Here is a 16,170-nt window from a genome sequence, read left to right as displayed (position 1 = left end):
ATGAACAAAATATATTAACATATATTTTTTACATGTTGTTAATGCACTTTACTACACATTTTTAAGGTTCCTGTCATTCACGAGGCACCAGAAGGTGCGGAGGCAATTGCTTTCGCACCCCAGGATGAGCTCCACCCTACAGAACCGCAGGAGGAACAACAGGAGAATGCAGAGCCTCGTGTAACCCCACCCAGAAAAAAACAAAGAAAAAATCAAACTGTACTGATGCAGCTCCTTGAGCTTGCAAAGTCAGCTGAAAGTAGAGCAGCAAAAGCCGAAAAAAAAAAGAAAGAAAGCTACACAAAAAAGCGTTGCGCCTCCAGCAGGAGGCGAATGAAATGCAGCGTGATATGCTGCAGATGATAAGCAGTTATTTTAATTCGTCTTCGACATAAAGTGACAGCCTGCATATGTTTTGTAAATTGTGGTTTTGTAAATTGTAATTGTATGAATTAATAAGAATGTCATTTTGTTGCTTGCATTATTGTCTCATCTCTGTTGTGTATATATGTATATAATTTCAGAACGTACTGTTAGGATTTTCACCTCATCAGGCGCTTTCTGTTCACATGCAGCATATTTGGCAAGTGGAACTAGTTTGGCGAATCAATCCCAATTTCACAAAACGAGCTGGAGTAAAAGCTACCGTTGGTAATGAAACAAGTATCTCGATAACAAATTTTCAGCGTTGCAGTATTCTATCATGAATACTACTGATATTCTCACAGCTCATCCTGGTGACAACTCGATTGGTTTCAACCATAACTCAAACACATTTCTTCTTCCCTGCATTTACAATGTGCTATAAGCGTAAATGCTGGCTAGCTGGTGGACAAAACCCATGACGAAACAAGCCTGAGCATGAGCAATACTAACGTACATGTTTGCTCGTGTTTTTGGTGTTGCCCATGCTCGGGCTTGTTTTGTCATGGCTTTGCGTTCTACACTGCATCACGCCAATTAAAATGCAAATGCTGCTCATCTTTGTAGTGGTGGAGGCAGTGGAGTATGGAGCAGCCTGGGCTGAACACCAAACCTCACCCCACCGAAACATGGCAAATGTTCGATTGAGACCAGAATTTGGAAACATGGCAAAATATGCATTTTTCATGTAAGATATGCCACGACGTGCAAAGTGTGTGGAAATGAAGAGAGCATAAGTGAGACCAAAGCTAATGGATAACAAATCTTCTGGATACCTGAATTCCGGATAAGGGAAACATGACTGGCCACTTTTCAAACATGACAGTTGTTGAAAAAGCTAGACAGTGTTTGAGCCTCGAAAAAGTTACTTTCCATCACGATAACTTTCCAATTTTACTTCGTCCCGGTATAGCTAGCACCTATGGCATATCTACGGGAACATTTCACCGTGGTTTCCCTTCATATGTGCTCTTTAGCTGAGCTGTCCATCATTCAATTTCATGTTACTCCCAGATCGGTTGTAATTAGGGTTTCCAGATTCGGTAGTTACCGAAAAGCACCGATAAACGTACGCCGGTTCCACATGTTCAGTGGAAAATAATTTTTCACCGTTAGCCACCGTAAATGACCTTCTCAGGCTGCTCGGTTTTGCACCAAAGGAGGAAATCACTCAAGCAACTGATGAACTCCACTTCCCACAAAGGCATGAAAGCTGAGAAAATTGCGGAACCTGATGTTGGGAAACTCTGCAGTACTGTATGCTAAGTTGACCTTTCTGTCAGAAACCTCAAGCATTATTGTTTAAATCATGAAACTGATTGAGTCAGGGCGTACAATAGTAACTGATGTTTTCTACATGCTTGGACTGCGATTGGAAGCGAAACTGCAAACGTGGTGTGAAGCGACACCGTGTTTCGATCTTGGAACCAGAACAACAACCCTTCTAGAGACAATGACTGAGTTACATCGGGGGCAGTGCGCGACAGCAACAGTGGCTAGTGCTATTGGCCGCAGAGTTGAACTTGCATGCACTTCCGGTATCAAGCAGGGTGTCCGAGCGAACCGAAAAAAACAACAACAAAAAAACGCTATTTTGGTGCGAACCGGAACGGAATCGAAACCGTATACATTTTTTTTCGCTCAGGAGGGAAACCGAAAAATATATTTAACGGTTTTCGGTCCAAGAAAAAACTTTGCTGGTTTGGACTACGGATAGGCGAATGAAACAGACGTCGTATGCTCTGAAGTCACGTCATGGATACTATACGAGGGATGCGGTTACGATGGAATGTATGTCGGTACTATGACCTTTAGGCTCCCTTTGTAATGGTTTATCGTTCGCACACGCACACAGACTTAGAGGTACATGTGACTCTCTAGCAATGTGCCGTAGTGTTTGTTTTAATTTGATCCTCGCAAACTCTCCTCAACTAAACAGCGACCCAAGGGAGCTGCATAACGGCTCTTTATCGGTAATGTCGTGCAACGCGTCCCTTGTTTGAGAACAGCTAAGTTGAATACATTTACGTATACGCGAGGGCATGCAGTCCATTATTTTCTAAAACAGAAATGTGTTAGAAAATAAAAGTAATTTCTCTACCCCTGATATGAACAGGGTGTACTCCCATGCTGTCACACGACTGGTGCTTTGAAATCCGGTCGCTTTCAACCCCTTTTATCCCGAAGACAATTCGCCATTGTCGTTTTCAAGTTTTCTTTTATGAAAAGTATTATATATGATAACTTTTACTACCAGGAAATGTGACCGCAGTGCAAGAAGCTTACACACATGCCACATCAAGTAATTGTGTCAAAATCATTCTGTATAGAGTGTATTCACCATGTCACATGACGTAGGTGCATACATTCTATACACAATTACTATGCCTTTATAAAAGGTCTCACTAGTTGCACAACCTTATGTTGTGCAATTCTCTCGTACTGCCATGCCGGCATTTTAATTGTGTTTCCGTCATAAAATGTGAATGTTTGAGTAGGGTTTGTTCTACGCTGACGTCGTCTTTGGGCAGACATTTGTGGTGGCCCTGAGAATGGCCTTTTTTGAGGGGTGATGAGTAGCCAGATGTCGTGTTCAGGAAGAGGTTGCACTGTAGAGATGCGAGGCAATGGCATCACGCACACGTGCCCCACCTTCGGTGCAGACGGTCGTGGAATGTTGCGGCATTTCCCTGACGCGGTGGTGGTATTCATCCATCCAGCTGTTTTCTACACTGTCATTCATATCTTCACAGATGTTATTCAGAACGCAGCAAGCTCTAATTACTGTTCCACAGTTCTCAATGTCGCATTCAAGTCCCTTCAGAAGTATCCGGAACCGTGCTTTCACTCTGCCGAAGGCATTTTCAACTATGCGTCTGGCACCTGACAGCCGCGCATTGAAGTTTTCTTTTTCAGGAGAGTTTGCTGCCCTGTCAGGGTATGGCTTCATCAGATGTTGCTGCTGGGGAAATGCTTGGTCACAAAGAATGACCGGACCCACTCTGACACCTTGCATAGTCACTGCACATGTCTTGAAGAGTTCACTGTTCAGCACAATTGGCAACCTGGACCTCTGGAAGACGGCAGAGTCGTGGCTTCTCCCTGGTGATCCCACGTTCACATAGATAAACTTGTAGGTGTGATCCACGATGGCAAGGAGGATGACACTGTACCACCCTTTGTAATTATAGTAATCGGAACCTTGGTCTTTTGGAGGACAAACCGCAATATGGCATCCATCCAAAGCTCCGAACCCTTGAGGGAATCCTGTGACAGCCTCAAACCGAAGTAGGTGCTCCGGAAGTTCTGCCTGTGTTGGGAGCTTCACAAACTTTGCTTCAAGTTTGTCCACAATCACAGAGCAGAACTCTCTGTACACAAGGTTCACGAAGGACCTACTGACGCCAAAAAGATTGCCCACAGTCCTGTCTTCCGCGGACGACGACAGCCGATACAGAGCAATTGCGATGCGCTTTCGCAATGGCACGGCCTTCCTCAAGTTCGTGTCGCTTCTTGCCATGGTTTGACAGACCTCAATCAGGTAGCTGAATGTCGCACGGGTCACGCGAAAGTCGCGCTTAAAAAACTCGTCAGGGAGGTCGGGTAGTGTGGTTTCCCACCACGAAGCTGGCCGTCGATAATTCCGTAGCTGCTTTTCTCTCGTGCATAGTCTCAACGCAGCTGTTGTCAGGACTTGCATCTGTTGTTGCGCTCGCTTTCGCTTTCGACGCTGATGTTTGAGCTGGCTGCGGACAGCATTAAGCTCGGCTTGCGTTCGTCTCAGCTGAGATTGGGAGTAGGCGAAAGACAGAAGGAACTTTCTGTCTCTCTCGCGTACACCACTGTCCGGTTTACTTAAAGACATTGCACAACCTTATGTTGTGTTTGTACACAAAATACACTAGACAGTAGTAGAATAAATATGGACACAAAATATATAGAACTTAGTAAGAAGGACAATAATTACGCAGCAAAATACAAGACAGATGAAAGCTGGCGCGGCCAATTCACAGAACACAGAATGGTTTGTGTGAAACAGTGTTGTAAACATCATCCTGCGATCCGGTTGAAACCAAATGCGTAGAAGACGTAGCGACGAATGCGAATAGCAAAAAAACATCGAGTTGCATACGAAAGCGTTTCAAGACAGCATAGAAAAGCTTTATACGGTATTGTACACCTCCGCGAAGTGTTAGAAACAGCAGATTGATTTAATCATCTACTATTCGAAATTCCAACACGTTTAGGAGCCTGTCTGGCAACGCTGTCAGCGCTGCCCTCAACTGAGCTTGCCGCCGCCCGTGTAACTGATTTCGCTCCTCAGTTCACTCGACCGTGGTTGGGCCATTCGACTGCGGTTGACTCGACCGTGGTTGAGAAAGCTAGTGTAACTAGGGTATTAGTGTACAGCGCGGTGACGTCCAATGTAACTAACAGACAAGCCGCGGGGACCTTGGGGACCAAGGTCCCCGCGGCTTGTCTGTTAGTTACATTGGACGTCATTGGACGAATTGGACGTTACATTGGACGAATTCGACAACAAGCATTATCTCCAAATTAGTGGTACAGCTATGGGAACGAAAATGGCCCCCAACTATGCTAATATGTTCATGGGCTATCTTGAAGAACGCTTCCTAGAAACATGTTTGCTCAAATCCCTTGTCTACAAACGCTACCTCGATGACGTATTCATGTTGTGGCCCCATTCTGAGGAAAGCCTTTTGTCGTTCATAGATAATTTTAATAACGTCCACCCGACTATAAAATTTACCCACACTTATTCTAAAGAAGCCATAAACTTTCTGGACGTTCATGTTAAGATTTGTAACAACTCCATAGAAACAAACTTGTACCGTAAACCAACAGACTCACAGCAGTACCTGTCATTCAACAGTGGTCATCCGCGACATACTAAATTAGCCATCCCTTACAGTCAGGCCATACGCTACAGAAGAATATGCTCCCGCGATGACGAACTAGATGCTAACCTTGACAGCCTTGAAGAAACTTTAGTTAATCGACAATTCCCGCCAGACCTAGTGAAAAATGCACTCAGTAAAGCCCGCCATACGAACCGCACGGATCTCCTGAAAAAATCAAAGCAACCTAAAGATGAAGAATGTGTTAACCTCACTCTAACCTTTAATGGTAATATCCCTGACCTTAAAAATATCTTACAACGGCACCAGCCCCTTCTATCCCAGTCGGAACGTCTGAAGGAAATATTCCCTACACCGCCCCGTATAACATATCGTCGTGCGCAGAACATTCAGGATCACTTGGTACACGCTAAGATTAACAAACCGGAACATACAGCAAAAGGCTGCCACCCTTGCATGGGACGTAGATGTCAAATTTGTAACCTGATGCAGACCGCGGATACAGTTCACAGTACAAATTGTAATTTCCATATAAAGATAAGTGGCGGCCACGACTGCAACTCCTCTAACGTCGTATATTTATTACAGTGCAATTTTTGTAATGCACAGTACATTGGCCAAACTACAACAAGTTTCAGAATTCGATTCAACAATCATAAATCAGATGTGACAAAGAAACCAAATCTCCCGGTCACCCGCCACTTTCGCGAACCCGGCCATTCCTTCAGTGACATAACTGTATTCATTTTACAGTCAAGTTTCACATCCAACCGTAGCAGACAACAACGTGAGTCTTATTTAATCCATAAATTCCAATGCACAATAAACGAAGACCCGGGCATATTGTCCACAGTCCGCAGCCTCAGCTCATGATCAGGTTTGAGCACATCGACCCACTTCCGTTCTTTCTGCCGCCTCTTCCTTTTATCTTTACAGATCCCCACCCCCCAGTGACGACCAAGGACAAAGCTCCTGGAAAAACCCCCAAGACCAGCACCCGTTCCACGTGCGGATTCCTCCTCTCTCGTAACTCTTCCCGCCCTTCTATAAGCGATGACCCACTACAATCCCCTTTAGTCCTGTGGAAGGCGACGCTGTCGCCGAAACGTCGACCCCTGTAACATGTAAATAAACCTTAGTTCTCTCCTGTAATTAGTTGTAATAAATTTTTTAAACTCTCCCTCAAGGCTTCTGAATCCCTTCTTTACCTTTTCTGTACTTTATATAAATGTTTACAATTTGATCGTGCACTCCCAGCCAAGGACAGCTGTTTCGCTCTACTTGGAGCTCGTCAGCCTGGCGTAGGGAAGTGACACGATCTTGGGTCGGCACAACAATGCGTTTCGGCGAGACGTCAATGTTCCACGGTGACGACGCCACCTGTGGAGGCCGCAGTGCAAGCCAGCAAGTACATATAAAAAGTAAAAAAATAGCCGAAGCTCTGTAGCTGCACGTTGAGCATATGTTTACAATTTGATCGTGCACTCCGTCGATCGTGCGTCTCGCCGAGACGCATTGTTGTGCCGACCCAAGATCGTGTCACTTCCCTACGCCAGGCTGACGAGCTCCAAGTAGAGCGAAACAGCTGTCCTTGGCTGGGAGTGCACGATCAAATTGTAAACATATGCTCAACGTGCAGCTACAGAGCTTCGGCTATTTTTTTACTTTTAATATGTACTTGCTGGCTTGCACTGCGGCCTCCACAGGTGGCGTCGTCACCGTGGAACATTGACGTCTCGCCGAGACTTATTGTTGTGCCGACCCAAGATCGTGTCACTTCCCTACACCAGGCTGACGAGCTCCAAGTAGAGCGAAACAGCTGTCCTTGGCTGGGAGTGCACGATCAAATTGTAAACATATGCTCAACGTGCAGCTACAGAGCTTCGGCTATTTTTTTACTTTTAATATGTACTTGCTGGCTTGCACTGCGGCCTCCACAGGTGGCGTCGTCACCGTGGAACACTGACGTCTCGCCGAGACTTATTGTTGTGCCGACCCAAGATCGTGTCACTTCCCTACACCAGGCTGACGAGCTCCAAGTAGAGCGAAACAGCTGTCCTTGGCTGGGAGTGCACGATCAAATTGTAAACATATGCTCAACGTGCAGCTACAGAGCTTCGGCTATTTTTTTACTTTTTATATGTACTTGCTGGCTTGCACTGCGGCCTCCACAGGTGGCGTCGTCACCGTGGAACATTGACGTCTCGCCGAGACGCATTGTTGTGCCGACCCAAGATCGTGTCACTTCCCTACGCCAGGCTGACGAGCTCCAAGTAGAGCGAAACAGCTGTCCTTGGCTGGGAGTGGACGATCAAATTGTAAACATATGCTCAACGTGCAGCTACATAGCTTCGGCTATTTTTTTACTTTTTATATGTACTTGCTGGCTTGCACTGCGGCCTCCACAGGTGGCGTCGTCACCGTGGAACATTGACGTCTCGACGAGACGCATTGTTGTGCCGACCCAAGATCGTGTCACTTCCCTACGCCAGGCTGACGAGCTCCAAGTAGAGCGAAACAGCTGTCCTTTGCTGGGAGTGGACGATCAAATTGTAAACATATGCTCAACGTGCAGCTACAGAGCTTCGGCTATTTTTTTACTTTATATATATATATATACGTTTAATTGATGACATGAGTTTTTCATTTGTTCATTTTAATGCTAGAAGCCTAAGAAGGCATTTTGACGACATAATCTCATTTCTTTGGGCTGCCGATCACAAGTATTCTTTGATAGGAATAAGCGAAACGTAGTTGAAGAGTAGTGAGGTATCTTTGTACCAGTATCATAATTTTAGGTCTGAATTTGTTTGCCGTGATGCTAGTGCAGGTGCCTGCAATGGAGGCGGTGTTGGATTGTTTATTGCTCCGCAGTTGCATTACCCTGTTAGAGAAGATATTGTGAATTACAACGCGACTGTTTGTGAAAGTTTATGGATTTAGATTGATAAATATTCTTTTTCCGATGCTAAAAAAATATTGTTGTTGGACTTATCTATCGCCCCCCCCCCCCTCTGGTTCAGTTTATGAATTTTTATCTATCATTGAACAGGTGATGCATCGTATCAGCCGTGAAAATAAATCTGTCGTCCTTACTGGCGAATTTAACATTAATATACTCGATGAGTCTTGTTTGCCTTCACTGTCCTTTACGACATGTCTTGCTAGTTATGGTTTTGATTGTCCAATTAAAACACCCACTCGAGTAACTTCTGAGACATCAACGCTGTTAGATCATATTTGGTTAAGGAACTGCAATTTATCTAATGCTGAAGTAATACAGGTTGATATCTCGGACCACTATCCTGTTAGCGCTGTACTAAAACTCTATTTTCGCCATTCTGAGAAACACACTAGATCTGTATGTTTTAACGCCAATAATTTTGTTCAGAGTATAGGTCGGTTGGACTGGGCTCCTGTCCTAAATTCCACATGTGTTAACCAAGCGTATGATTTGTTTTCTGCGAACATTATTGCGACCATTGGTTCAAGTTCTGTAATGTCCATTTCACGAAACAAATATGTCAGCCCTGTTTCTCCTTGGATTACCCTTAACATTTTGAAATGCATTAAAAAGAAACATAATATTGGAAAAAAACTAAAAAGACAGCCGTTTAATGTCGCGCTTGCACAAAGATATCGGCTTTATTCTAGACACTTGTCGCCGACACTTCATCATGGTAAATATCGTTACTATGAAGCTCAATTGTCGTCCTGCGCAACTGTAAAGGATAAATGGAGAGTTGTAAACAAATTTCTTAACAGGGACGTCGTTAATCGACGCATTGACAACATCACTTACAATAACGCTGTTTTGAAAAATCATTTTGTTATTGCTGGCGCTTTCAGTGATTTGTTTAGCAACGTACAAATTGACAACGACGACATTCCTCCTGCTCCGTTGCCGCCTCGTCTCCCCCAGTCATTTTTTCTGAAACCCACTTCTCCATCTGAAGTAGCCATTATCATATCATCCTTGCGCTCCACATCCCCTGGTTATGACGGAATACCCGCTTCGAGGATGAAACTGGTTAAGGGCATGATTTCACCGGCGCTGTCTCATATCGCAAATCTTGCATTCAAGTGTGGTGAATTCCCCAGATCACTTAAGCGTGCTATCATTGTCCCGGTATACAAAAAGGGCGATTCTTCAGCTATTAATAGGCCGTTATCAATTCTTCCTACTGTAAGTAAAATACTTGAAAGATTATTACACAGGCGTTTAATGAGCTACATTGAGAAGTTTAACATCTTGTGCCCCAGCCAGTTCGGTTTTCGGAGTGGATATTCTACAGAGATTGCTCTTCTCTCATTTACTGAATGCATAAAACAATCTATTGACCAAGGAGGCATCGCTCTTTCCTTGTTCGTTGACTTTTCCAATGCGTTCAACTGTGTTAACTACGAAATTCTATTTAAAAAATTAGGTAGTTACGGAATTGTTGGCCCTGCGTTTAACTTAATTAAAAGTTACCTTCAGGATAGATCTCAAGTTGTTAGATATCAGGATGTTTCCTCATTAACATCAATTTGTAACGTGGGAGTGCCCCAAGGGTCTATTCTAGGTCTACTGTTATTTTTACTTTTCATCAACGATCTTTATGCGCACATAGCTTATTCAGATGTTTACTGGTATGCTGACGACACGACCCTACTATTAACTGGCAAGGATATTTCTGATTTATCAGTTAAAATACAAGATGATATTAAGAAATTGGTCTATTGGAGCCGTTGCAATAGGTTACAGTTAAATGCCAGTTAAACAGTGACTATGATATTTCACTCTCCCAATCGAAATATAATTCCGCCCACATCACTATCGCTATTAGGTTCTCCACTGCAGTTTTGTCAAGAAACTAAATTTTTAGGTGTTGTAATTGATGAAAACTTACGTTTCGTGTCACATATCAACCATATTGCTCGAAGGGTTTCATATGGCATTAGTGTACTGGTGAAATCACGTCAGTTTTTTCCTACATCCGTATTACTTAATTTCTATTACGCTTTCATACATTCCCATTTTTCATATGGTTCTTCGGTGTGGGGTATCACTTATAAGACCCACTTACGTGTCCTGGAAGTCTTACAAAACCGTGTTATCAGGATTATCTTTGATTTGTCTTATTTATCCCATGTTTCATATCGTGATACTCATATTCTCAGTGTCCAGGACATAATAACATATGGCGTTCTAGGTTTCACCTATCGTATTTTAAAACTTGATCTAACCTTGCTTAAGATAAATTTTTGCAATTTGAATTCAAGCTCGCGTACTAGGGCAGGAGCAGGTGGAATGTTAAATATACCAAAGATGAGTACAAATTACGGCAGGCTGTCGTTTTTGTTTTGTGGTGTTTGTAATTGGAACCTGTTGCCGCCTGAAATAAAAAATGTATGTTCCTATTCATCTTTTAGAAAACAATAAGTTAGAAATGTATTGTTAATTAACAGTTGCTGATCCTTGTGTCTCCTGTCATGTACGGTGCATCATTATTTATTTATTTATTTATTTTATTTTATTTTTTGTTTCCTGGACTGTATTATTTTCATGTATTATGATTTGTGCTCTTATTATGTTTAACGCACTTTTCAGGGAGGAGCCTTCAACCGGGTGTTTTCCCTCTGGCTCCTTCATGTCTATGGTCTCCAGTTGTGATATATTTTGTGTAGAATGAAATAAAATAAATGAAATGAAAAAATGAAAAAGCAGGAATGCCATGCGTATCGAAAGCAGGGATCGGAACCAAAACTGAACCGAAATAAATTGAGGGGGTTACCGGTTTGCGAAACGGGTCGTACGTAATGTGTGTAGTGAGAGATCCGAACTACGACAGCGGATTGATCCGCGTTGCCAAACGAATTCGAAACCGAAACTCAACAAAACAAAATTGTAACCCAAGTGCGCGAGGTATTTCACCTTCGCGGCTACATCATTCATCCAGTTCAAAATTCGCTTTCCTGAACAGGTTGCAACCGGTTTAAACCGCATCGAACTGATTTTGCGCTGCTGCGGAGCTGAACCCGAACCGAACCAAATGCTTGAACCTAAACCAGAACCGAAGCGACAAAAATCACGCTCGATGCGTGTGCATGAGACAATAAGCCATTTGGAAAAGTTCCAGGGAGCAGCGCGTTCCGTGGCAGGGTGTGCCGGGAAATGCTGTGCCAAACAACCGCGATTCGCTATCATCTCCGATCGTCGTCGTCGTCGTCGTACTGGTGTATGCACCGTCGCTGTCATTTTGCACAGCATTTCCCAGCATGCCCTCCCAGGGCGCGCGCTGCTCCCTGGAACTTTTGCAAATGGCCTATTGAGTTGACGCGCCCTTGGAAGTCGCTGGAGAGGTGTGTTAGCTTAGCTCATTTGGTAGAACCCTGGACCGCTAATCCAGAAATTGTGTGTTCGAGTCCTACAGCTGGCTAACCTTTTCAGTGACTTCCATCTTTCATCGTTATCTTTCATCGATGCGTGTGTCTGTCGCTTCTTCGTGTTGCTGTCCTTGTTTTAAGGGCCTTTAATCCCTTTTTAAGATGTCAAACCAACAGGCCCAAGATCGTTTATGTTCGAGAAGATGTAGAGCGTGTTCCTTATGGATTGTTACCATGTGAGATCTTTTATGTAACTGAACATGATACTCCTATAGTTTCCTTTGCTTAATCCATGCAACGACTGCAGGCAGAGATCACGTCCAATAAAATCTACGTGCAAAGTCGATTAGCCCTATCTGAAACCAGCGTCCATTGAGCAGAAAATCCTTACGTTCCTAGTTTATTTTAGTTAAAAGAAGCGAAAAACGTAATTGAAATAAGGTATGACTTTGATGGAACGGGTTGCCGTAGTCAAGCACGTTCAGGCGGATAACATCACAGCTATCGCAGGGAGGATTTTACGACCGACCGGGCCAACCTCACAGGGAGCTGTAGCGACTTTTGTTTCAAAGCATGTGAGGAAAACACCCAGTCAGCGCAGCTTGCGCCCGGACACGAAAACTGGGCCACCTCTCGGGTAACACAAATACAAATCCATAATCTACCATAACAGACAGCTAATAGCTCTGACCAGAAAAATACAAAATTAATGACGTCTTGTGTAATCACATTATGTTGCCCGCATAACGTCCTGATACCTCATAATTATCCATTGTCACCCACGCACGATGAATATGTGTTTCGCTCGGCGAATACAAACCGCTTTCGTGATGTTGGTGCAGTTGGCAGCATTGTTCAGATGATGTCGTCGCTGTCCATGTGCTCGAGTGCTACCTAACTTGTTTAATTCTTCTTTCTTCCAGAAATGCATGTTCAAGAACAACTTAGTTCCGGACAACGTCAACATTATGCTGGCCGTTCTTCGTTGGTACCGCAACACTTTTTTTCGTTAGACTAGACACTGTGGTGGTCTAGAATAAATCATCTTTTCTCATACAAGTTTGTCGAGTCACGTTGAATCTGCATAGGTGTCTACTGGTATCCCGTATATCACGGTTATGTTTCCTATGCTGTACAGCAGAACCGCATGCGAGCTTTTAAGTGCGATCGGTGGGATACGATAGCGTTGCGATGCCTCTTTTAGTGCGACGTTGCACGGAGTTGGATACCACCAACAAGCGGACACTTTTACCCACTCGGCCGTGCCGGCGGTCGCTAGGTGTGTCAGCCCAGCGCGTCTCACGTGATGTCATCCAGATCGTGTCGGAAAATGGACGTCATGGAGTTACAACGTAGGCGGTGTGCTGTGGACACGGCTGCGAAGCGTTCGCGCAAGTATAGAGGCAGGACATGTGCCGCAATTGCTGCGGGAGATGCTGACGCGATGACCGAAAATGAGGAACGTAAGCGGAGTGCGACAAAGCGTGCACCATTAAAGTCACAGTCGCATTCGTTGCGAAACTAGTGTTATTTTATTCCTTATGGACTGCTGCCCACGCTATCGAAAACTCCGCACGAAATAGTGGCGTAGTTCGGCTGTTATGCGATGGAACGCATGACAAGAGCAGATGCCGGATGTTGTGGTATTCCCTCTTTGGAAAAACGAGAAAACGTATTTATCTGAGAACCAATCAGGGCGCAGCCTCGATATTCGGGACACTTCAAGCTCTGCAGGGCGTCGGGATGTCAACATGTCAGAAGAGAACGAAAGTTATCTGTACTCGCTATCAAGAAATTTCCTTGAGGACACCAGTGACGCAGTAATAGATCTCTCATTTCTCTTCTATCATCTCTATCTACAATCATCTAATCATCTCTATTCTACAAATAGGTTGCTACGACGCTGTACTAGAGACAGAGACGAAACGGGTCGCAAAGACCCTCAGCACGACTATTTTGTACGAAACTTGGCAAATGACGATCACGCCGTTCGTCAGTTACGAGCAACTTCTCGATTCAGTGCTTGACAGACGCCCACTTCAAACAACTTTATTCCGAGACGATGAACGGGAAGTTTCATCGCCCACTTGAAAAACAACAGGAGCCTCCCCGGATTTTGCAATCATGAGGAGCCGGACGACTATTTGTATTGCCGTGCAGCAGGTGGCAGTAGCCACGCTCTGCTTTAGCACATTGTTGCAGTGCATTACGGAGCATCATGTTTTAATGCATTAGCATTAGAGTCCTCGCTAGCAAGAATCGCAGCGCTCTTGTGAGCGCGCAGGTTCAAGAATGTCGTGCTCTTGTGGATCTGGAGCACATTGTTCTTCATTGCCCCCACTACCAACCCTCCCGAACCGCACTCTCCGAGTCTCTTAGTCAGCTGGACTCTCGCCCCTTCTCCCTATCGAAATTGCTTGGTCCCTGGCCCAATACAGCCCAGCAACGACCTGCGCTCAAAGCTCTTTTGACATTTCTGGACACCATCGGACTTCGATCGTTATTGTGGAGGGGCTCATTATTTTATTCCCCACATCCCCACCAGCAATGGGGTAGAGTATCGCCTCTGGCAATGAACCTCCCCACTCTCCATCTCAAAATAAAGTTTTTGTGTCTCGCAGCGTGGTCTATCTGTAGCCACGGCGCGGCGCGCATGCGCGGTGAGTGGAAACGGAACGAGGGAAGGAGAAAAGTTGTTAATGTATCAAGCAGCCTAGCCACATGAGACAACTGATGTTCTGAGGCTGGAACAACATACAAGGGACAAATACATACAAAGCCTCAAATTGCCTAAGATTGCTTTCCAGTTGCAATTGCCTTCCATCTTTCAGCCTAGCCAGTAGATCCAAGGTGGACGTCACAAGTACAGGGGACGGTCAACAGAATCCATCCTTGAAACACAATAGCAGCACAAATGAGAGGCAAATGAAACAGCAACTAACCCATGTGAAAAATGTCTGCAATAACAAGTGCTTTATGAAACAATTTGTACCTGAAACCTGGACCTCATTGTCCGTAAATGTAAACTTGTACAGAATCCAGCGAACAGGTAAGGAAATGTGAGGGAAAGTGAACTGTTCTTCTTCAGTGCACTGTCCTCATCATTCCACCGTGTTTAGAAGAGCATAGAAGGACTTGAGAACAAATATGGTGGGCGAACTAGAAATTAGAATGACAAGCCCTGTGCAGGATATATGAAGATATCTCAACAGAAGACACATAAGTCGCCCTCAAGAGTTTTGCATCTCAGTGTGCTTAAGTCTTAACTACGTATCGGAAATAGAAACAGTTCCGAGCATCAAATTTATATTGTCCAAAGTTGCCACATTAATGTACTCGTATCATTCACAGCAGGAACTGAGACAAGAACAACAACAACTTTATTGTGAGGTGATGAATGGGGGAGTTTCACAGGAAACAAGAGATGCTGCTTTTGCGTCCCAAAACACTGCGGCTTCGTCAGGGTAGACACTTTCATGATGTCAAACATGCGAAGTGCCTTTATAAGATTCACGCCCAAAAAGAGGATCACTGAGCACAGCAGGATGTTTCCCACAGTGGCCTGTTTTCTACCCAGGGCTGGCTCTGGATACGGTAACTTCATGCAGTTGTTGCTTTCAGCCATCATGTTCCACTTGTTTTATTGACGTCAACGTTGCTGTTGGCGCAAGATGGGCACTTCGAGAAGAGCTATATAGGCGTGTTCAACTTAAAGTGTCTCTGACTAGAACCCGGTAAATGTTTTTGTTTGTAAGGATAACGAACCTACATGGTGCCTCCAACTCACAATTGAAACGCTTCGTCCCTGCGCAAGTTCTACAACACTGATCTTCCTAAAATCATGGCGTCTAATCCCAAGAGATTCTGGAGAATTATTAACCCTAGATCAACTGCAAGAGTTAACTTGGTCAATGATAGGGGCGGTGATATACCTGAAGAAGAATGTGCCAGCGCTTTCAATACGTTTTTCTCGTCCGTGTTCTCTGCCAATGATGGGTCCCAGGTACCACCAGGCCCAGTGCAAATCGACCAGCAAATGCCCATGCTATCAATTAGTGCACCTGGAATTGAAAATTTAATTCAGTCGCTTAGGCTGGACAGGTCAACAGGTTCCGAATCTATCAACGCCAAGGTCTTGATACAGACCAAGGAAATACCATCCCGCTTTCTATGCCACATTTTCCAACAGTCCCTGGACACTGGAATCGTCCCTCGGGACTGGAAGTTGGGTAGCGTAATCCCCATTTTTATAGACATCGTTCGGCTGATGATACGCCAATATCCCTGACGCGTATTCCCTCCAAACTACTCGAACACGGTGTCTATGCTCACATTGCGCGCTTTCTGGAGAATAACTTTTTCTTTCCAAATCAACACGGGTTTCGAAAAGGATTGTCTTCCGAAACACAACTTGTCTCGTTCACACATGATGTCGCTTCTTCATTAGACAATAACGTTGAAACTGATGCTATATTTCTAGATTTTTCAAAGGCTTTTG

At 44.4% G+C, this 16,170-nt stretch overlaps 1 protein-coding gene across 1 annotated transcript; it reads right to left on the bottom strand.

Moving 5' to 3' along the window:
* Positions 1–3,016: 3,016 nt before the first annotated feature.
* Positions 3,017–4,288, bottom strand: LOC135384291 (uncharacterized). The gene has a single exon (XM_064613498.1). It carries the CDS (start codon positions 4,286–4,288, stop codon positions 3,017–3,019), a length of 1,272 nt encoding a protein of 423 aa, XP_064469568.1.
* Between the last annotated feature and the right edge of the window lie 11,882 nt (positions 4,289–16,170).

The sequence above is a fragment of the Ornithodoros turicata genome, chromosome 2 (assembly GCF_037126465.1).
Source record: "Ornithodoros turicata isolate Travis chromosome 2, ASM3712646v1, whole genome shotgun sequence".
Classification (NCBI taxonomy): domain Eukaryota; kingdom Metazoa; phylum Arthropoda; class Arachnida; order Ixodida; family Argasidae; genus Ornithodoros; species Ornithodoros turicata.
This window is presented reverse-complemented; position numbering and strand designations above follow the sequence as displayed.

Coding starts and splice junctions, on each gene's coding strand:
- LOC135384291 (XM_064613498.1), bottom strand. CDS start 4,288: ATGTCTTTAAGTAAACCGGACAGTGGTGTACGCGAGAGAGACAGAAAG.